Genomic DNA, 23510 nt, shown 5'->3' on the forward strand with positions numbered 1-23510 from the left:
GGGAGATGGTACCTCCTAGTGGCGCCCCCGCGTGACTGCGCTTTACATAATCGAGGCCGCGCGCGTCATAAGTGGCGTACTCCAGTCCAGACCGAATCAGAGTTGTCATAAGCTCTGTGTTCCGCCCCTTCGTGCTTGATGGACGTCGACATGAACCAGTGAACGGGCGACCAACGCCGCCACGCCCGCCTTGGTCCGCCCGCACTCGCCGGCCAGCCCGCCTGCCGCAGCCCGCAGCCTGCTGCCGCCGCCGCCGCCAGCTTGTCTCTCAGACTGTCAGATAAAGCGGCGGGCCGGGCCGGCTGGCCGGTGAGCACGGCCCGGGCCGGACATGGCGGCGCTCTACGCCTGCACCAAGTGCCACCAGCGCTTCCCCTTCGAGGCGCTGTCTCAGGGGCAGCAGCTGTGCAAGGTGCGCGGGCTGGGGCGGCGGCCGGGAACTGGGACGCTAGAGGCGCGGCCCGGAGCCCCCTGTTCTGCGGGGCCGCTCAGCGGGGTCCGCCGGGCAGGGCGTGGCAGGCCCGCCCAGCCGAGGCGCCTCACCCTCTTCGCTGGGGGCCAGCGGGGCACGTGGGGGAGTCCCGGGCTCAGTCCAGGCCCCCGCGGCCGGCGTGTCCGGGTGCTTAGCAACCGCGAGGGATTGTTCTCGGACCCTTTGAGTTCAGGGGAGGGGACAGTGGGTCCCCTGCTTGCCCCCAACCAGACGCACCACACCGAGATCCCTCCGGGGCTGGCTTCCCCACCGTTGGTTGCAGACTGAGGGACCCCCCCTTGCCTCGTCTGGGACTGAACTCCAGAGTTGGGTGCTGCCTGGGAGGAGAGTCTCCCAACTCGGGCGCCTCACGGGCACTTTCCAGCCAGTCTGAAAGTCGGAGGTGGCGCGGCTTTATAGAAAAGCCCTACAATTAAGCGCAGGAAGCAAAAGGATTTTTCAGCACCCAGTTGGTGACCTTCGGTCCCGGCCCTAACCAGCTACTGTTCAGTTTTTACTCCTAAAGTTCCAAGTTTTTTTTTTTTTTTTTTTCGTTTGAGTTGCCTCATCTGCTTTGCCTATTTAAGTTAATAGAAGTGCTGTGAGGTGACAGTTAAAAGTCACCAAGGCTGCCTAGGACGGATTTTGCCATATTCCCAGATCATTCAGTTTGTGCCTCTAATATGGGTAACTCATAACTGTATGTCGCCGTTGCCTCAAATGGCCATGACTTGTCTACTCTGTTTACTCTGTAGGAAAGAGCTCAGATGTTTGAGATATTTATATACATATATATCTTTTAAGGAAGTTTCATATAGGTAAGCAATAATGATTTTAATTTAGCATTTTCATTTTCCAAGTGAACCTGCTCGGAAATTGAACGGTGAAAGTGGCAGAACTAGAACCAGAATCGAGGGCTTTCGATTTCCAGTCTGAGCCTTATTCATACATACTTTGTTTTACAATTTATGACTAGTTCCTTATAAATTCCCTTTTAATTCCCACATCAATGCAGGCCAGTGATGCCAGTATTACAGAAGAGAAAAATAAGGCCCAGAAAGTTCAAGTGACTCACTCAAGCTAAGTGGCTATGCTGGGAATAGTACCTAGGTCTTCTGCCTCCTACTGAAGGCTATTTCCATTTCTGACTGCCTTTTAAAATTATATCCTCATTTCATTTCAGGAATGTCGGATTGCACACCCTGTTGTGAAGTGCACCTACTGTAGAACTGAGTACCAGCAGGAGAGGTACAGTTTTTGTTGACCATGGAAGATGTTGATAGGCTTTTTCCTCTTAAAATTGACAGTTAGTTGCTTTTCACATTACAGATCTGTAATTGAGCTCATTATACACAGATTCTGTGTTTTTTTTTAATTATAACACATTGACAAATAAAAAACACACGTATCATTCCCTAGTTATCCATTGATTGCTTAAATTTTTAAAGTTACTTTTTTTTCCAGATCCTTGCTCATTTTATATTGTGTTTATAAATCTTTATGACACGAAGAAACCACAACAGTAAAACAATGAACCTCGTGTTTCAGTATGTTTGTATTCAGAGTGTCAAGAATTTATAATCCAAAAGAAGATACTTTTGGAAATGTGACAATTCTGATAAGGGTTTCTTAGCCCTAGTCACATTTGAAACTCACTTGCCTTATGTAAATCTCATTTTTTTTAAAATGTGAAAAACATTTAGGTGTCAGTAAACACACATTTTTGGGAGACTTTCAGTAGTAGCAAAGTAGTTTATTGGTGTAAATTCTGTGGGACTACAGCTGTAATAATTTCTTCAAGCAGGGTGGGGTCTGTTTGCAAGCTCATACATAGACCTAGAAACCTAATTTTAATCAGTCTTATTTCAGTTCTAGGAACATTTTTCCCAACATTTTATTATGGATATTTCCAAATCAGAAATGGTTGAAAGAATTAGACAGTAAACACTCATATATCCACCACTTGGATTCTATAATTTACATTTACTATATTTGCATCTATGATCCATCTTACTTTAACGTTGTGGACATCACTATATTTGATCCTAAACAGTTAAGCAGGCATATTGTTAACAAAGTTCAACATTTGTTTACGGTCCTTTATTTTTTTAGAGGTAAATTTTGTGTACACTGAATGCTTGAATCTTAAGTATGTCATTCGATGAGTTTTGCAAACTGTGTACATCTGTGTAGCCCCAAACCCCTTGCAAAATCTAGAACATTACCATCACCGCAGAGAGTCCTCTCATGCCTCATCCCACTCAGTCCCTACCCTTCCTGTCTCCCCCCACACTACTGTTTTGATTTTCCTTTCCACCACATACCAGTTTTACCTGTTCTAGCTCTTCGTAGAAATGGAAACATATAAAACATCTCCAGAAGCATTGTTTTAGCTTTTATATTTGGGTCTATGATCCATCTTGAATTAGTTTTTGGGTGTGGGGGGTAGATAATGAAGTTTGACCCTTCATTCACTCCGCACATAAAAATTTACTGAAGATGGGGATGCCTGGTTGACTTAGTCCATGGAGCAGGTGACTCTTGATCTTGGGGTTGTAAATTCAAGCCCCATGTTGGGTGTAGAGATTACTTAAAAAAATTAAATCTAAAAAAAAAAATTGATTCAGGGGCACCTGGGTGGCTCAGTTGGTTGAGTGTCTGCCTTTGACTTGGGTCATGGTCCCTAAGTCCTGGGATCAAGATGTGCATCGGACACTGTGCTTAGTGGGGAATCTGCTTCTCCCTCTGCCTCTTATCCTCCTCATGCTTTTTCTCTCTCTCTCAAATAAATACATAAAATCTTTTTTTTTTTTTTTAAGATTTTATGTATTTATTTGACAGAGAGAAATCACAAGCAGATGGAGAGGCAGGCAGAGAGAGAGAGAGAGGGAAGCAGGCTCCCTGCTGAGCAGAGAGCCCGATGCGGGACTCGATCCCAGGACCCTGAGATCATGACCTGAGCCGAAGGCAGCGGCTTAATCCACTGAGCCACCCAGGCGCCCCAATAAATAAAATCTTTTTAAAAAATTGATTCAAGATGGATCATAGTAATAGTTTTTCTTTGTATGTTTTCTAAGTTGTCAGGAGCATTTGTGTGTGTGTATGTGTGTGTGTGTGTGTGTGTATCCCACTTCTTCAGTAATAAATCTAAACATAAACCAAAATGTTCAGCATCACAGAATTTCTGATGTGAAGCCTCTTTCTGAAAGTTTCCTTTAAATGCACCTTACTTTATTTTTAATCTCACTTTTTTTTTTTTTTAAAGATTTTATTTGTTTGACACAAAGAGATCACAAGTAGGCAGAGAGGCAAGCAGAGGGAGAGAGGAAGGAAAGCAGGCTCCCTGCTGAGCAGAGAGCCCCTTGTGGGGCTCAATCCTAGGACCCTGGGATCATGACCTGAGCCAAAGGCAGAGGCTTTAACCCACCGAACCACCCAGGTGCCCCTACCCTCACTTCTTGTACTGCCTCTTTAAAATGGCAGAAAATTGCCCTGGAAAATATTTTGTTTGAATATTCCACTTGTAATTTAAATGTTTTCTACTTTGGGACTTCTCTTTGTTTTAACTTTATGGTCATTTTTGTAGGACTCTATGAGAAAATAATCACAGAGGCTGATAGGCTGGATTTTTATGTGATTTTATTTTCAGCCCCAGAATATAGTTTATTTTTACACATCAAGCATTTGTTCGTACCTCCCTTTGTGAAGAATTAAACTTTATTTGAAGATGGTTTTATTCTCCCATGGTAGTTTATCAGTTTAGATATTTAGGTTATATTATGACCTCTGGACCTTCACAAGACAGAAGATGTTTTTATTTTTGTCAGTGCTTAGTTCTTAGGGAAATTGGAAGTATTGATAAAATATTTGGTCACGGGTGCTTGTTCAGTTGGTTAAGCAACTGCCTTCAGCTCCGGTCACGATCCCAGAGTCCCGGGATTGAGTCCCGTATTGGGCTCCCAGCTCCATGGGGAGTCTACTTCTCCCTCTGACCTTCTTGTCTCTCATGCTCTCTCTCCCTGTCTCTCTCTCAAATAAATAAAATATTTTTTAAAAAATTTGGCCATACCATCTATTTCCCCACATCTAGGATTTTCTTTTTTCTTTCCTTCTTTTTTTTTTTTTTTAAAAGATTTTTATTGATTTATTTCACAGAGACAGTGAGAGAGGGAACACAAGCAGGGGGAGATTAGGAGAGGAGAAGCAGGCTTCCCTCTGAGCAGGGAGCCCGGATACGGGGCTCTATCCATGTGGGGCTTGGGACTTGATCCTAGGACCCTGGGATCATGACCCAAGCTGAAGGCAGACGCCTAACAACCGAGCCACCCATGTGCCCCACATCTGGGATTTTCGTATGCTTTTACCTACACAGGAGAGTGTAGACATAATATAGTCAACATGGATAGAGTCTCTTAAGTTTGTATTCCAAACACATATACTTCATTTCTCACCTCAGGTTTCTCGGATGTTTATCCAAATTGAGGAATTACTGCGAGTGCATTTCAATCTAATCTAATATTTTTTTGAGGGTCCTGTCCATATTTGATAATTTTGGTTAGTGATACTTTGAGATGTGATAATCAGAAATAACTCACTCTCTACTTTAAAGTCTCATTTAGTCTGAGCTGATAAAATTAATAACCACAAGATAATTAAAAAAGAGTTAGTGGCCAGATACTCAGCCTTCAGTTAGCCAAGTATCCAGACCACATATCACCTTGGCACTTAGCAATGAGCAAATTCTGTGGGCTTAAGGAGAGACCAATTTTCAGATGTTGTGAGTAAAACAAGTTTTTTCTTATAAAAGCCTTGTGTGTCTTTTTCCCTTAACAGTAAAACCAATACAATATGCAAGAAATGTGCTCAGAATGTGCAGTTATATGGAACGGTAAGTAGGGTTTCTCTGTACCTAACAGTGAGTACTCAGGTCCTTGGAACCTTATATTCTGTGGATTATTAATGTAATTACTATATTTTTATTAGAACTTCTTATGTGTAAATACTTTCTCAGTGAACTTTATCCAGTATTTGAGCTTTCGAGCAGGTCTGTGTTTATGGTCATGATGGCAAGATTGTCATAATTTTCCTTGAGAGCTTCAGTAACCAGTGTGAAAAGAGGAGGAGAAAGATGGATCCTATGATGTGACCTCTTTGGTAGCATCTGACTTCATTTGGATGAATGGATTTTTTTTTTTTTGGGTCTCTCAATATTAGGATTCTGGATATTATGTCCTTGCAGGGAATCTCCTAGCCTGTGATACAGTGATAATGACAAAGAGGTCTTTTGAGAAGTTTGGAAGCACTTGCTGGTTTCTTCAAAGTGCTGGTTCTGTTGAATTTCTCACAGAAGTCCCAGCATATACACGGATGGGCTTTTGTTATTTGTTCGTTTATTTGTTTTAAAATCAATAGTCTTGTGCAGAAAAACACCTTACATAGTGTTGGGAATTGGGCTTCATTCGATTGGTGTAGAAGGAAATTTATGAAGTTGGGAATACATTTTTACAGTGACTAACGAACGATGTAATAGGAATGGTTGCTTTAAAAAATGCACTGACTGGTATTTTATAATATACTCAGTTGACACTTTTTCTCTCTTTAAGCCCAAACCTTGTCAGTACTGCAACATAATTGCAGCATTTATTGGCAACAAATGCCAGCGCTGCACGAATTCAGAGAAGAAATATGGACCACCATATTCGTGTGAACAGTGTAAGCAGCAGTGCGCATTTGACAGGAAAGATGACAGAAAGAAGGTAAAGCTGTGTTTTTGTTGATTTTTTTTTTTTCTTTCAGAGAAATTAAGGTGGGTCACTTATGTCAAAAAGACATAAACAAGGGGTGCCTGCTGTGCTTAGTGGGTGGGACCATATGACTCTGGATCTTAGGGTTGTGGGTTTGAGCCCCATGTTGGGTGCAGAGATTACTTAAAAATAAAATCTTTTAAAAAAAGGGGGGGTGCTCCTGGGTGGCTTAGTCACTTAAGCATCTGACTCTTCATCTTGGCTCAGGTCTCAATCTCAGGGTTGTGAGTTCAAGCCCTGACTTGGACTCGGTGCTGGATGTGGAGCCTACTTTACTTTTAAAAAAAAAAGACATATGACAGAGAAAAGAATTCTCAGTTCCTCTGCTAGATGTTATTGACCTTGAAGATTTTTAGCCTTTATTTTCTTCTTTTACTAAATGTGGACCATTTTATTCTCTTTTTTAAAAAAATAGCATATGTATTTTTTTAAGATATTTGTTTGTTTATTTAAGTGATCTCTACACCCAAGGTAGGGCCCGAACTCATGACTCCAAGATCAACAGTTGCATATTCTTCTGACTGAGCCAGTCAGGTACTGCTGGAGCATTGTATTCTAGTATCTCATGAGAATCTGAATTACAGTGATCAATATCCCATGTAAGTGAAGTGATGACTGGCAAAAGTCTATTGAATTCTGTAAAGGAAAGATTGTGACTTAAGCAGGATGCATGACCAATTTCACTATCTGACTCTTTAAGTGTTTCTATGTGTTGAAGTTAAAAAATTACAAGATGACGTGAAAGAGAGCCCTATGTGGAGGGATGGAGTGTTAGTAGGATAAAAGTGGTTTAGATTTGTTCTGTTTAAAACCCAGTGGCTTCCAGCTGCACTTAGAATAAAACCCAAACCCCTTCCTTGGCCTGCATGGCCCACACCTGCCTCTCAGTCTCATCTGACCTCACCCCTCCTGCCCCTCACCTTGTTTCAGCCACGTTGGCTGCCTTTCAGCCCTTTAGACATGCCCGTGTCATTCCCACCTTTGTGCTAGCTGTCGTTTTGCCTGATACATCCTTTTCCAAAGCATCTTTAACTGGTTCCTTATGCTCAGATGCCTCTTCTTCACAAAGACACTTTACTAACTTACTCACTCACCCCTTATCATATTACCCTGTTTTATTGTCTTCATAGCATGTAACATTGCGAGAAATTAATGTTGTTTATATGTTTGTCAACCTCCACTAGAACATGAGCTCTGTCTTGTTCTTTGCCACATTTCCAGTGGCCTGGCATATAGTAGGTGTCCCCTCTAATATATATATATATATATATATATATATTATTTGTACATATGTGTGTATATATATATAAAATAATATAAAATAAAATAATGTAAAATATAAAATAATATTAGAGGGGACACCTGCTATATATATATTATTTATATATATGTGTGTATGTATATATATTATATATGTTACATAAATGTATATGTATATATTTAGGTTGATAAGAGTTATACTTTGTTGAGAAATATTTCCTTTCTCTTTTGTTTTACCAAACATGGCCAAAATATTAGTCTGAAATATATCTCCAGCTTGCTGTTACTTACTGAGAAAAAGTTTACTTCTCACTCTCTACTTTTTTAAAAGTGACTGAAAAAGTGATTATTTTATGTATCTTTTTAAATTGAGGTGTAACATACCTTATATTAGTTTCATATCTACAGCATAATGATTAGGTATTTGTTTATATTGGAAAGTCATCAGTACAATAAATCTAGTTAATCTAATAAATCTAGTTAATCATTATGCACAGTTAACAGAATTCTTTTTCTTGTGATGAGAACTTTTAAGATTTACACTCTTAGCAACTTTCAAATATGCAACGTAGTATTATTAATTGTAATCATCATACTGTACATTATATCCCTGTGACTGATTTATTTTATAACTAGAAGTTTATACCTTTAGCTACTTTTACCCATTTCATCTATCCTCCACTCCCTGCCTCTGGCAACTATCAATTTGTTCTCTTCAATAAATATTCTTTTAATGAAAGAATACAGTACAGAAACTTTTTCAGTGTCCAGAGCTACTTTTTGGAGACGTTTAGGCTCACAAGAGCTAACTTTTATTAACCAAATTCCATTAATTTACAATGGGAGGATGTAACTCTCCATTGACCAATAAGAGCAATGGTCATTGCTTCCTGCCAATGAGAGCACATTTTCCCTGAATCAAGATACTGGAGAAGCTGACTTAGGAATCAGGAGGCAGTGTATAATAATAGCTGGAGTATAAGCCTCTCTGTCTCATAGACCTGGGTTAGCTGAATGATCCTGGGTGAGTTACTTAGTCTTTTTTTTTTTTTTTTTTTTTTTTAAGATTCTGTTTATTTATTTGACAGACAGAGATCACAAACAGGCACAGAGAGAGGAGGAAGCAGGCTCCCCCCTGATCAGAGAGCCTGATGCGGGCCTTGATCCCAGGACCCTGAGATCACAACCTGAACCAAAGGCAGAGGCTTTAAGCCACTGCGCCACCCAGGCGCCCTGAGTTAGTTAATCATATTATGCATCAGTTTCCTCTTTCCAGTGGGAAACAACAGTAGCTGCTTCATAGGACACAGGGAGATTTAGTTGAGGTAGAAGACTTGCCCAAGTTCACACACCTCACAAGTGGCAGAATTGGGACTTAACCCAGAGGTTCTAGCTCCCAGTACCTATATTCTGTAGTACCCATGTACTACATTCTCTTTTCTTTATCTTTATCTTTGTCTCCTTGTCTTTCAGGTAGATGGGAAATTGCTGTGCTGGCTTTGTACACTTTCGTACAAACGAGTCCTCCAGAAGACCAAAGAGCAGAGGAAACATCTGAGCAGCTCTTCCCGTGCCAGCCATCAGGAGAAGGAACAGTATAGTAGACTGAGTGGTGGCAGCCATTATAACAGGTAACCCCAAGATGCATAAGATAGGACTGGAAGTACTGGTTGGTCCTACAGAATACACAATTAGCCATGGGAGATACCATTTAGTTTACATTTTCCTGGTCTTCTCTGGTTGCTAGCCTCTACCACATTTTACAGTTCGTATATCTTCCAAGTGCTGGAGAGATTTCCGTAAGGTATCAGGATTTCCTGACTTCATTTGTACTATCTGAAAAGTTTGTGGAACTTTCCCTGTAATGTTTTCCTCACCTTTGGAGTGGGCTATCTCCTGAGAAGTTTGGACATTTCACTTTCTGAGGCATGCAGCATTTTTATGCATATTTGATCAGGAGGTTGATAGATGTTCTAGGTTTGTCCTGGTGGGATCTAGTCAAAAAGACGTCCTTTCATTGTAGCCTTAGCTTTCTCTCAGAGTATCTGAAGTGTTGTTAAGAGTTCTGGGTCTGGGGGCGCCTGGGTGGCTCAGTGGGTTAAGCCGCTGCCTTCGGCTCAGTCATGATCTCAGGGTCCTGGGATCGAGTCCCGCATCGAGCTCTCTGCTCAGCAGGTAGCCTGCTTCCCTCTCTCTCTGTCTCTGCCTGCCTCTCCATCTACTTGTGATTTCTATCAAATAAATAAATAAAATCTTTAAAAAAAAAAAAAAAAGAGTTCTGGGTCTGGATTGAATCCCAGCTCTGTCAGGTTCTCTGTGTGGGATCTTGGGCAAGCTTTTTTCATTTTTAAAATAGGGAAATAATAGTATTACCTCATGGAATTGTTGTGAAGATAAATTATATAGTGCATGCATAGCGATTTATAACTGGCATGTAGGAACCATTCACTATATTTTAGTTACTGTTTGTTGCTGTTACCATTATGATTTTTTTTGTTCATTTAGCAAACGTTATTAAGTACTCTCATGGGCCAGCAACTCTGCTAGGAAGGCAGAGATGAATACAAGAATCAAACTGTTCATCGAGAGTATGCAGTCTGGTAGGGAAGACAGACCTGTAATCCAATCATTGCAATATAATTCGATGAGCATGAGAAACATCGAGATACAGGCACGAGAGGCAGTAGTAATTAACTACCTTGGAAAGTCAGGCAAGAGACCCTCAGAGAAGAGCTGGTGTTAGGCCTGGAGCTTAGGATGAGTTGGAATCCTCACAGAGGGAATGAGCAGATGCTTCCTAGGCTGAGGGAATAGCGTTTGCTGAGACATGGAGGGTGTGAGACCACATGGAACCCTGGGGAACTACAGGTCCTTTTATGTTGCTGGACCTTATGTTCGAGAGCCAGGAAATGGGAGAAAAGAAGGTTTTGCAGACATGTTAAGGAGCATGAACTTGAGCCTGGCGTCCTTGAAAAAAATTAACCCTGATTATTGTGGAGAATATACTGGAAGAAAGAGACTGGGGGTTAGTTAAGAAGCTTTTCATATGAGTCCACAATAAGAGATATTAATATTAGAATCTCAACTGAGGCCATGGCACCGGAGATCAAAGAAGCAGATTCAGGAAGATAGTTTAGAGGGAGAATTATGAGAAATTTAGATAATTTGATGAACAGGTAAAAGGGCAGGAGCTGGGTGAGTAAGGGATAATTCTCAGGTTTCTTACTTGGGTGAATAGATAGATTCTTAACTGAGAGAGAATATAGGAAGAAGGGAAGTTCAGTTTTTAAAAGTTGAGTTTGTGGGGCGCCTGGGAGGCTCACTTCATTAAGTATCTGCCTTCAGCTCAGGTCCTGATCTCAAATCCTGGGATGGAGCCCTGCGTCAGGTGCCCTGCTCAGCAGGGTGTCTGCTTCTCCCTCTCCCTCAGCTTCTCCACCCACTCGTGCTCTCTCTGTCTTTCTCTCAAATAAATAAATAAGATCTTTTTTAAAATTAAAAAAAAATAAGTTGAGTTTGCGGCATCAAGAAGAATTATTTTTTGGGAGCTTAGCCTAGAACTGAGAAGAAAGGTTCAGATGTGGCCCATTGGTAGCAAGGAAGAGTCAGTGGGAATAGAAGTTGGTATAAAGTGTGGATTCCTGCTGCTTTACCCCCGACTTTAATTCATTAGGATGTAGGATAGAGTCCATGAAGCTGCATTTGGGGAATACCATTTCCAACCCATATGATAAGTAGTTGTTAAAACCATACTCTTGGGTGATGTAATTCAAGTTGGAGGCTGAGAACAGAACTCTAGAAGGCCTCAAGAAGGATGAAATAGGGGTGCCTGGGTGGCTCAGTTGGTTTAGCCTGTGTCTTCGTCTAGGTCATGATCTCAGGGTTCTGGGATCAGTCCCCGAATCGGGCTCTTTGCTCAGCCAGGAACCTGCTTCTCCCTCTCCCTCTGCCTGATTCGCCTACTTGTGATCTCTCTTTTTCTCTGTCAAATAAATAAATAAAAATCTTAATTAAAAAAAAAAAAAAGAAGGATGGAGTATTTGCAAACCATGTATCTGATCAGGGGTTAATATACAAAATATATGAAGTGTTCATACAACTCAATAATTAAAAAAGCAAATCATCCAATTTAAAAATGGACAAAGGACCTGAGTAGACATTTTTCCAAAGAAGACATACAAATGGCCAGTAGATACATGCAAAGGTGCTAAACATCACTAATCATCAAGGAAATGCACATCAAAACCACAATGAGCTATTACCTCACATCTTTTACGATGGCTGTTATGGCTGGCTCAGTTGGTGGAGTGTGTGATTCTTGATCTCAGGGTCATGAGTTTGAGCCCTACATTGGGGATGGAGCCTACTTAAAATTTAAAAAATTAAGAAGATTTCTAGAAAAGTACTTTTTAAACTATAAGATGAATTATACTTCTTATTAAGATTTTATTGACTCTGTTCCCATAGTTATTAATAAAGCAGGTAATATTTAGTTCAAGCTAAGAATTTTGGGGGCCTATGAAGGAGAGCTAGCCATGCATTCAGGACCTATGAAACCAACACATTGGTGGATTTTAATAATCAAGAATAGGGGCACCTGGGTGGCTCAGTTGGTTGAGTATCTGCCTTCAGCTCAGGTCGTGATCCCAGGGTCCTGGGACCTTTGAGGACAGACCCAGGGCCAGAGGATGGGAATGACTGTTGGTACAGTGGCTGGTTTCCAGCAAGGAGCTCAACGGGAGGTCTGCTTCTTCTTCTCCCTCTGCCTGCCACTCCCTCTGGTTGTGCTTTCTTTCTCTCTCTTTTGTCAAGAGAATAACTGAAATCTTTAAAGAAAAAAAAAAAAAAAAAGACCGATTAGCTCTTGTATAGAAGAGCTATGATGTCATGTTGGTCCCATTTAACAAACCTTTATTGTGATGTTTTATAAATCTTTGATTTCTAATGTGTGTCTCTCTATTTTTGCATTAAAAGCCAGAAAACACTTTCTACATCTTCAATTCAAAATGAAATCCCAAAGAAAAAATCCAAGTTTGAGTCAATCACAACCAATGGAGACAGGTAAGCCAGTTGGTGTGTGTGCATGCTTCCATTTGAGCTCCTGATACAGTTCCTGAAACAGGACATTCCAGGGTATGCCTTGGACCTAATCTAGGGTTTTTATTGAGGCTCTGAGCATCATTACATTAGCCGCTCGGCATCTTACCAGTAAGCGGTGCCGATGTTTGCTTATAACTAATCCTGTCAGTAGAAGACAAGCACATATAACTGGATTTAATAGCACCTGAATTCTGTAGTCCACAAATAACTCCCCTGCACTGATTCTAAGAAGTCAGGAGCTATATGCTTTTCGCTATGATCTGTGCCTGTGGCCTCCTCCAGGCAGGACAGGAGTTGGTCTTGAGAGGTGGAACAGAGACCAGTTAGAGTTAAGGCAGTATTGCTCAGTCTGTGAGAGGGTAATCCAAGCTTCCTTAGTATGCAGAAAGCCCAAGGCAGATACCGAATTAGCAGTAAATGAGATACATTCAAATATTTTTACTTCTTTTAAACCTGTCTAAATACATATTTTTACTCAGTATAAGCCATTTATAAAGTTTAAATGCTACAATTTTATACCAAATACTCCTGTGTTTATTTGCTAAAAAAATATATATATATATATATATATATATATATATATATATATATATTTATTCTTTGCTTTCTCTTCTGACCGATGTGTCCTCTTGCAAGCTGCTTTGTCCTAATATCCAGAGTGCCCCATCCGTGTTGGTACAGTGGCTGGTTTCCAGCCAAGTCTTGGGGCCACCCATTTTCCCATTTCTTTAGGCTCAGGAATCCTGAAGTGAGACCTGACATACTCTTTTCGAGAATTCTTAGAATCATGTCCATTCTGAAAACTCCTAGTATCAGTTCTCCCTCCCAGCCAGTGGTGGGTATGGGAGTAGACTAGCACATAGGCTTATCAGGGCTGAATTTCATTTAGGGGAGCACAAAGCATCTGTGAAATTTATTCTTTCCTTTTGCCTTTTTTTTTATGTTGATTTTAGATTCTACAAGGTGTCTAATTTTTTTTTAAGATTTATTGATTTATTTGAGACAGAGAGAGTGTGTGAGGTGGGGAACAGCAAAGGGAGAGAATATCCAAGCAGACTCTCCACTGAACGCTGAGCCCAACCCAGGACTCCATCCCACAACCGATGAGATCATGATCTGAGCCAAAACCAAGAGTCGGGTGTTAACCATCTGAGCCACCTAGTCACCCCTACAAGGAGTCTTTTTATCAGCCAGTGTCACTGATTTATACTTTTTGAATTGAACCTTCTGGGAATGTTTAACTTAGATATTCAAATTATATGGGAGAAAGAACCATAAAGACCATCTTCTTTGGTCAACTTCACTGTGCTGAGCACATAGCCTGACATGGGGCTTGATCTCACAACCCCGAGATCACAACCTATGCCAAAATCAGATACTCAACCAACTATATAGCCCCCTCAGATAGCTTTATACTTATAAAATAGTTTTTGTTGGTTTTTTTAAGTATCCTGCAGAATTCATAGCCTCCCTCTCGTATTTTCTAGTTTGTTGAAATTGTAGCAAAAACTTTCCAATTTGAGGAAAGTCTGAGTTGATTTCTAGCTTTCCTTCCCAGAGGAAATGCACCAGCTACTTTTTGATCATATTTATTTATTGTTCTGTTGGTAATAAAAAAGTACCCTCAATAATGGGTGATGCCCAGGCAACCTTGTGGTTTATTGTTTCTAAAGGCGTTTCTAAAGGACATTCTTTTCCTTTCCTCATAGGTTTTTGTTTTTGTTTTTTTAAGATTTTACTCTTTTATTTTTAAAGTTTTTTTTTTTTTTATTTGACAGAGAGAGAAAGATTACAAGTAGGCAGAGAGGCAGGCAGAGAGAGAGGGGGAAGCAGGCTCCCCGCTGAGCAGAGAGCCCAATGCACGGCTTGATCCCAAGACCCTGAGAGATCATGACCCGAGCTGAAGGCATAGGCTTAACCACTGAACCACCCAGGTGCCCCAAAATTTTACTTTTAAGTAATGTCTACACCCAGCATGGGTGTTGAACACAGGACCCTCAGATCAAGAGTTGCATCTTCAAGTGACTGAGCCAGCCAGACACCCCCTCCCCCTTGTGGTTTTATTTCATTCTTCATTTGAAATATGCCTGAAAGAATAGACTTACTTTGTGTGGCCTTTGAGGACAGACCCAGGGCCAGAGGATGGGAATGACAGGGAGGCAGGTTTTGGCTTAACCTGAGGAGGATTATTCTTATATTAAAAGGTTTAGAAATGACAAGAAGCTTCCCAGAGAAGTGTAGTGAGTTTCCTGTCATTGGAGATATTTGAAAAGAGACTGGATCTAATTCTCTGCCTTGCTAACCTAACCATTTGTTTTTATTTGATTTCCAGCAGTTCTTATTAATCACAAGTTAGAGAGTTAGAAAGGTCAGGCCCTAACACAGGATAGACATGACTGGTTTTGTCAACAATGTATTGGAATGGGAATAATCTTCCCTTAAGAAGCAGGTAGAGAAGAGCGTTAGAAACTTTGGGGACCACAAGATTAATATTAGCCCATGACTCTGTTTCATTTGTCATTCTAGTTATGGGCTTACGTAAATTCTTTTGGATCGAGGGAAGACAGTCCCTTGGCAGGTACTGACACTGGTGGAGACTTTGATGGGTTCTGTCAGTATTTTCTCCTGCTTGCCTTGTTTTATTATATGGCATTTACTTTTTGTCACCCAGTAATTCTGCGTATTCATCAGTTATGAAAGCACAGGTCCATTCTTCTGACATGCTTCATGTAGACCAAGAGAGAATATTCTTATCAGTGGACTGTGTCTTCTAGCCATAGAAATGTTTGACTTGGTAACTGTGAGGCTGTCCCGTGATTCTGCTTGCTGTTTAGAGGTTCTGCCTGTGTAGAGGAATGCTGGCTGTTAGATGTAGTTCAAGATGGAGGAACGAACCAGCAGCAAGGGGGACCTAGAGTCCTTGCCATCTTGATGCAGGGAGCTGAGAATCAACATTCTGCTGTGTGCTTAGGAAAAACAGGTCTGTGTTTTACTTTAAAGGTTGCCCGGGGAAGAGTAAGAGCTTTCTTTGGGACGTCTTTAGAGAAGGGCAGGATTTGACTGTCATGGCAATGATTCCTTAACTTGTTTTGGGTGTAAGACATCTCTGACCAACCAGGGAAAGCTATGGATCCTCACCCTAGAAACTGCCCATTGTATGTATACATTGAATTGTACATACAATTTCAGGGGGTTACAGATTCCCTGGAGCTGGGCCTGGTTAGAAGACTCTGCTAAGAGGACAGAGTTCACCTGGCACTTGGAAAAGATGAAGTGCTCAAGTGCTGTTACTGGGAAGAATCTGTTAAAAACCCAGGTTGTGGTGTGACTGGAATTTGCTAGTCTTTTCCGGGATTGTGCTAGGATTGAGCCCCACATCTGGCTCCCTGCCCAGTGGGGAGTCTGCTTCTCTCTCTCCCTCTGCCCCTCCCCCTGCTTGTGTTTTCTCTCTTTCTCTCTCAAATAGAATCTTTTTTTTTTTTTTTTTAAGATTTTATTTATTTGACAGAGTGAGAGAGAGCACGAGCAGGGGGAGCTGTAGGCAGAGGGAGAGGGAAAAGCAGGGTCTCCACTGAGGAAGGAGAATCCTGGAATCCAGGAGCTGAAGGCAGCCGCATAACCAAATGAGCCACCCTGGTGCCCCAATAAGTAAAATATTTTTAAAAACTATCATCTTTTTATAATTTTTAAAAGGGACTGACTGCCTCCGAGATGGAATGCAGCAGCTTCTTCTTTTTTTTTTTTTTTTAAGATTTTATTTATTTATTTGAGAGAGAGAGAGAGAATGGTGGGGGGGAGGGACAGCAGAAGGAGGGAGAAGCAGACCCCCACACTAGCAGGGAGCCCAACGACAGATGCTAAACTAACTGAGCCACCCAGGCACCCCTGTGTAGCGGCTTCTTAGCAGCTGTACCACATCACAGTACTTTGGGGCAGAAAAAAAAAGAACCAAAAGATGAACTCTATGGGGAGCTTTAAAAGAAAAATACATGAGCTTACAATTGATCATTTTTCCAGATTCTGGGGAAATTAGTCACAAAAAATTGACTGTTTCACCCATAAATAATTGGGCATCTTCAGTGCCCCTGAAACAAAAAGTCCTTGACTCTTGGAGAATGCATTTGCTTTCACCTTGAATGTGGATGCTGCAGAAATGCCCTGGGTTGGGTTTGGTTGGTGTAGTTATCTCATGATCACCGTGCCTGTGCAGTTTCGCAAATGCTGTTGATTCTGGCATGTGTGGAGCCTTGTGCTTACTGCTGGGAATTCAGATAGTTGTTCTCACCCTTGAGCTTGTCATCAAGTGGCCTATGGTGTGTCCTCAAGGAGAAAAAGGTTTATCCCTCCAAGTTATGATTTTTTTCGCCCCTCCATGTTTCTACTCAGCTTTTCCCCAGACCTGGCTCTGGACTCACCAGGCACTGACCACTTTGTCATCATTGCCCAACTGAAGGAAGAAGTGGCCACTCTGAAGAAGATGCTGCATCAAAAGGATCAAATGATTTTAGAGAAAGAGAAGAAGGTACAGTTTTGTTAATGCCTCTCAGGCCAGAATGATGCCAGGGTAAGCATGTGTACCGTGGGGCATGGTGCTGACTCTTGTTTAACTGGTATTTATTTGGTACTGACCACTGACGCTTTGAGAGATCCAATGGCAAGGTTGGGCTATCCTGGGAGAGAGTTACTATCTGCCAAGATGACTCATGATCTGGTAATACTGTGGTGAAGCTACCTTGGTCAGGTGCATTTAGCAAGTTGATTTTTCTCAGCATTTGGAGGGAACTTCCGCTTTTCAGGGAGGACTTGTGTTGACCAGGCTTACAGAGGTTATGTAAAAAACTACAGTGCCCCTCTTAATTCACAGTGGGGCATACCTGGTTACCATTTTCAGTGTGAGCTCCTTTAGAAGGTTGTAATCAGAAGGTGCTGAATGAGCACAGAGTCAGGACAAGAGGAGGTAGTTATGTAATTGGAGTTTTTAATGCTCTCAAGCTAAAAGAACCTGATGTCTCCATCTCTATTACTGGGAAGGCCATGTCTGTGGGACGTAATACTCAAAATATGTGGGCCCGGTCTTCCTCCTTCCTGGAGAGTGTTTAGGTAGGCCTTCCTCCATGACTCTTGTGTTACTTTGCTTCCATTACTTCCATTGCTGACAACTCCCTTCCTGAGTGACCCATTCTTGAAACACATTAACACCTTCAGAAAGTCTTACTCTGGTCTAACAGTTAGCCTCCCTCTTAAAGGGAACTTTTTACATCCTTCTTCTGACTCAGGTCTATTTATCTTGTTTTTAGGTTCTTAAAGAATATCTCATTTTTCTCTTAATATATTAATAACAGTAATAGTTAACTTTTATCAGATACTTAAGTACCTGACTGTTTTGCATGCTTTCTATGTATTAACTCATTTGTCTTTTTTTTTTTAAGATTTTGTTTATTTATTTGACAGAGAGAGACACAGCAAGAGAGGGAACACAAGCAGAGGGAGTGGGAGAGAGAGAAGCAGGCTTCCCGCTGAGCAAGGAGCCCGATGTGGGACTTGATCCCAGGACCCTGGGACCATGACCTGAGCTGAAGGCAGACGCTTAACAACTGAGCCACCCAGGCACCCCCTCATTTGTCTTTATAATAGCTCTTTGAGAGGGGAATTACTGTTATCATTATGTCATAGTTGAAGACAGCCTCCAATATTTTCCCTCTTAGGCTTCCATTCCCTTCACCTGGTTGGGTTTTGTTTTTTTTTTCCTGAAGCTGAATGTTTTTTTGTGCCAAGTTTGGAGTGCTAGTGTTCGTTGTGAATGGCTAACAAAGGCATTTATAACATTAAAATATTTATATGCATTCTTTCTATTTACTTTCAACCTCATTTTATAGATGAGGAAGTGAACCCAAAGATACTAAATGATGTACCAAATCCCACAACCAGTAAATGGCAGAACAAAGTAATTAACTCAAATCTTTCGGACTCTGCTGTTCTTTCTACTAACCTATGCTCTCTTCTGCCAGCAAGGTGGAGATTCATGGGGAGAGACCAGTATTTACTACATGGCTATTGGAAGAAAGCAGACCCAAGTATATTTTCTTCATGGACTAGATCAGAAGGGCACATTAAAGGATTTTGCAAATTAAGATTAAATGGACCCTTGGTTTACTGCTTTGCCAAGTTTGGGCTTTAAAAGGAGCAAAAACAGGGCGCCTGGGTGGCTAAGTGGGTAAAAGCCTCTGCTTTTGGCTCAGGTCATAATCCCAGGATCCTGGGATTGAGCCCCGAACTGAATCGGGCTCTCTGCTCAGTGGGGAGCCTGCTTCCTCCTCTCTCTCTGCCTGCTTCTCTGCCTACTTGTGATCTCTGTCTGTCAAATAAATAATTTTTTTTTTAAATTAAAAAGAGCAAAAGCAAATAGTAGATTGTTTCTCATGACTTTTAGGATCAAGGTCACACTTCTTGGCTTAGAACACGGGCCCTTCCACATCATGCCTGCCAATCTGTTGTATCATCTCCTGCCACTCTCCATGCTCGTCAGTCATTCGAACAAGCTGTCATTTACCTCGTACTCTCTGGCTGTGTCCATACAGTTTCCTTTGCTTGGATGCTCTTCTCCCTATCTCTTGTGCCAGTTGTAGCTAATGTACCTCAAAACTCAGCTCACACATCACTTCCCTCTCTGTTCTTTGAATAGTGTAGTCAATAGAAGGAGGCCTAGGGTTTGAATTCTAGCTCTGTCACTTGCTAACATGTATGATCTTGGCCATGTTACTTAACCCTTTCTAAGCTTTGGTTTTCTCATCTATAGAATGGGAAAAATAATATTGCCCCCCCAAAGATTTATTATAGAATTGAATGAAAAATATAATCAAATAGGTTAGGGCCCCTGGCTGGCTCAGTTGGAGGAACATGCAACTCTTGATCTCGGGATTGTGAGTTCAAGCCTTACACTGGGTACAGAGATTACCAAAAAAGCCAGAACAAGGGGTGGCTGGGTGGCCCAGTGGGTTAAAGCCCCTGCCTTCGGCTCAGGTCATGATCCCGGGGTCCTGGGATCGAGCCCCACATGGAACTTTCTGTGCCGTGAGGACCCTGCTTCCTCCTCTCTCTCTCTCTGCCTGCCTGTCTGTCTACTTGTGATCTCTGTCTGTCAAATAAAAAAATAAAATCTTTAAAAAAAAAAAAAAAGCCAGAACAAAACAAAAACAACCACAGAGAGAGAGAGATTACTAAGCAAAAACAAAACAATTGTGTATATATTCAAACATTTTGCCTGGAACAGGGTTAAAAATTCAATAAATGCTTTTATTCTCCTGGCTTCTCTCAAACCGTTAGTCATATTGTATTATAATCACTGATTTATTTGGAGGATTATTGACATGTATTAAATACATAAAGTGTTTGTTTTTTTAAGATTTTTTAATTTATTTGACAGAGAGCGCTCACAAGTAGGCAGAGAGGCAGGCGAAGGGAAAGGGAAAAGCAGGCTTCCTGCTGGGCAGCGAGCCCAGCGTGACATGGGGCTCATGACCTGAGCTGAAGACAGATGCTTAACCGACTGAGCCACCCAGGCACCCCAATACATAAAATCTTTAAAACCTGGCAGTGATGAAGTATCAGAAATGATATGTCAGGATTTTTGTATAATTTTCAAGAAATCTTCAGAAAGACTAGGATACAGAATCTCTTGGCTTTGATGTAGTCATGGATCTTCAGGAGAGTCCTGGATTTCATTCATTTGGGAAACAATTTAGTTCTTTGGTACCAGAACATTTTTCATTGCACAAATATTTCTTCTGGTCATTCTGCCTTTTTTTCCCCTCCCCTCAGATCACAGAGTTGAAGGCTGATTTCCAATACCAAGAATCTCAGATGAGAGCCAAAATGAACCAGATGGAGAAAACCCACAAAGAAGTCACAGAGCAATTGCAGGTGATTCTGCTTATTTTATGTGATAACCCTGGTGTATTTAGCTGATTGTATTTTAAGTGATTGTCCCTTAGATTTCTTTGTTCTCAGGGAATTGACAAATTCACATTAACACACCTTATAGTTGTCTTTTATTGTTTGACTGTTGGGTGTGTTCTGATCTTTTTCCCTCAAAAACAGTGGAAGTAATAAATGCATATTTTGATTTTTGGATAAGCCAGATGTGAGTCCAGATGTCTGGATTATGCATTCTGTTTATCCAGCACGTTAAGGCACTCCATGGTTTGTTTTTGTTGCACAAAGCACCTTTTGTAACCGTGGATCCCAGGAGGTTGTAGTGTGCTGATTAACCTCCAACAAACACTGTCTTCCTCTAAACCAAGCCCTAGAGCTTTCTGTTGTTTTCTGCCTCAAGAGCTTGTTCTCTTCCTGACCCTCTATATTGTATGCCCTAGCATCTGCATGAAAAACGTGTCCTGTCCTGTTAAAACATCCTTCTTGCACTGACTTTTTTTGTTTAGGCCAAAAACCGAGAGCTCCTGAAGCAGGCAGCTGCCTTGTCCAAGAGCAAGAAGTCTGAGAAGTCAGGAGCTATAACCTCTCCATGAGAGACCATAAGGAGGCTCCAGCCAACAGCAGCGGGATTCCTGGGTTAGGCTTGGTGACCGGGCTATTCTCTGGGAATTGCAAGCTTTCTTAAGAAATCTCTATTTTATTACAGTTGCCCTTCTTTGTGGGATTGCAGTGGGCTGAATGGAAACATCTGGTTAGTGCTGTGTCATGACTGCATGCTTGGATGTTTGGGGTTCCAAGCTCTCTGTCTCATGCTCTCACTCCTCTTTCCCCCCACCCCCAATCCCCAGTCCTACTCTCTGTCTCTCCCTTTTGGTACTATTCTTTGTGTGTGTGTGGTGGTCACTGCTCAGTGTTACGTGCAGAATGGTTTTTTGTTTGTTTGGTTTTTTTGTCCATCATTGCATCCTGCCATACCCATGAGCAAATAGTTTGGCATTAAGTACATATCACTGCCACCCTCTGAACTTTCAAAACTGCCACCTTAAGACTTGGTAAATGGAAGAGGCTTTCTCTCTCCAATAAACCTTTTGCTTCAGGGTATATTCTTGGGTTTTTTTCCAGGTATATTATGTATGAACTTTGTACTATGTATAGCCAGAGTTTTATTTATTTTTTAAAAAAAGAAACTTTTTCTTGATAAAGGAATAATGGTAGCCTAGCTTGTTCTTCTTGTAAAAGTGATGCCTCTTAAAAAAAAAAAAAGTTCTACTCTCTACCTTTTCGTAAAGGAATAAGACCTTTTCTTGTTACCTTGGAGTCTTAAAAACTGATTGCTGAGGTGAAACAACTCAATGCAGAAGTATGGAGTTAAGTGCCTTTTGGAGGATTTCTTGGAAGAGCATTTAAGAAGAGGATACTTAAGGGAGATAGCAAAGATTTGAACAGTCTGTCTTTTTAAGTAAGGGCAGAAAGAAAGGTTGTCCAGGTTTTACTGGACATTTCCCTCCCCTATCCCTTTCTTGATTGTTTTATGTGACTGATTTTAAATTCTCACACTGCCACTTCTTTAAAAAAAAAAAAAGCACCCTTATATCAGTTATATTGGGCCATTTTTTTTTTAAATGAGCAGATTTAAAATAGAATCATACTCGAACTACAGAGCATTTTGAGAGTCAGTATGAGCTGCTCAAGTGTGGACGCTGAATCCGATTGCAAGAATTGATATCACTGTACCTTCTCCCTACTCCTCCTCATCCACCCCAGCCTGTACACTCCCTGCTTTGAATGGAAATATATTGAAAACAGGTGCTTATCAGAAGCAGCTTGGCCTCAGCCAGAATTGTTTTGTGTCCTGTTTTCCCTTCTTGACCCAACAGGCACATGGATTTACTTTTCTAGGAGAGGAGATAGATTTGCACTTCTAGCCATTCTCTCAGGTCCTCTATGGGATGTTTGTGAAAGAAATGAAAGATGTGTAATATGCCATGAAACACAGTAAAATCAACTACCTTGGAATCCTTAATGGAGAGGGAGGGGTGCTGAGGCTAGAGGTAACGATGAGGGCAGATGACCTTTGTACCTCAGTGTACCAAAATTGTAAGCTGTCAGTTTAACTTGCTAGGCATTTCCTAGAGGCAGATGCTTATGATTTGTAATAACATTCTCACAAGTGGAGCCATGCACAGAATTGGACAGAGATGTGGAAATGGGTGGCTTTTTTTCTGAGAAGAGAAACAATGGACCATGTTGCTTCTATCTCACTCTAGTAGGGGAAGTCATTTTCCCTTCTAAGCAGGGGGGAACGGCAGTGCTAAATAGTTTTGTAACTTTTTGAATGAGAAACTTTTAGGTAAAGATAAACTGTCAGATAATATTTTTCAGACGCATTTACATTTGACTATGGGGAAAAGATGGTGAAAAAAGTTACAGTCATGGTTTTTTGGGTTTTTTTAATTTGGAAGACTTGAGAAATTCAGTTTCATGAAGTGATAATATAAAAACACATAGTTAGTTTTATACTAAATCTTTTTTTAAGGTCTTGGCATTTAATATAAAGCAGATTCACACATTTTCTAACTTTCCACAAGTTCCAAAAAGTAAAGGAAGAAAACTCAGTCTTAAAATTTTGGTTTTTAAAAATCATGACACTTGTTTTACCATGAATTTGAGTAGCTAACTTTTGGTAACACCTTTTGTTCATTTGTATGTTTGTATAATGGACATTTTGAAACACAGGAATGTTTTGGTTTGTACAAACTTTGAAAAATGTGTGTTAATAAAAATTCAAATTGACCCAAGTATAATTGTTGGATGATTGATTGATTGATGGCTGGTTTACCAATGGACATACCCATGGTGCCCAACAGCCTAGAAAACATTTGTCTTGCTTGTAGACTTAAACAATTAAAAGCCTAACTGTGGTAACAGGGAGTTTCATATCT

The 23510-nt window shown here is 41.1% G+C and overlaps 1 protein-coding gene across 1 annotated transcript; it reads left to right on the top strand.

Annotated features, from left to right (window-relative positions):
- The first annotated feature begins 245 nt into the window (after window positions 1-245).
- FAM76A (family with sequence similarity 76 member A) lies at window positions 246-23366 on the top strand. The gene is made up of 9 exons (XM_044237555.1): window positions 246-412; window positions 1656-1720; window positions 5306-5360; window positions 6076-6228; window positions 9010-9167; window positions 12511-12597; window positions 17023-17158; window positions 20455-20556; window positions 21075-23366. The coding sequence occupies exons 1-9, from the start codon at window positions 332-334 to the stop codon at window positions 21159-21161; spliced, it is 924 nt and encodes a 307-aa protein (XP_044093490.1). The 5' UTR covers window positions 246-331; the 3' UTR covers window positions 21162-23366.
- The last annotated feature ends 144 nt before the right edge of the window (window positions 23367-23510 follow it).

Source organism: Neovison vison, chromosome 2 (genome assembly GCF_020171115.1).
Source record: "Neovison vison isolate M4711 chromosome 2, ASM_NN_V1, whole genome shotgun sequence".
NCBI classification, from domain to species: Eukaryota; Metazoa; Chordata; class Mammalia; order Carnivora; family Mustelidae; genus Neogale; species Neogale vison.

Excerpts from the sequence above, each read along its gene's own strand:
- FAM76A (XM_044237555.1), top strand. The coding sequence starts at position 332 with ATGGCGGCGCTCTACGCCTGCACCAAGTGCCACCAGCGCTTCCCCTTC. Across the intron at positions 17,159-20,454 it reads TTTTAGAGAAAGAGAAGAAG|ATCACAGAGTTGAAGGCTGA; the intron begins GTACAGTTTTGT and ends CCCTCCCCTCAG. Across the intron at positions 20,557-21,074 it reads AAGTCACAGAGCAATTGCAG|GCCAAAAACCGAGAGCTCCT; the intron begins GTGATTCTGCTT and ends TTTTTTGTTTAG.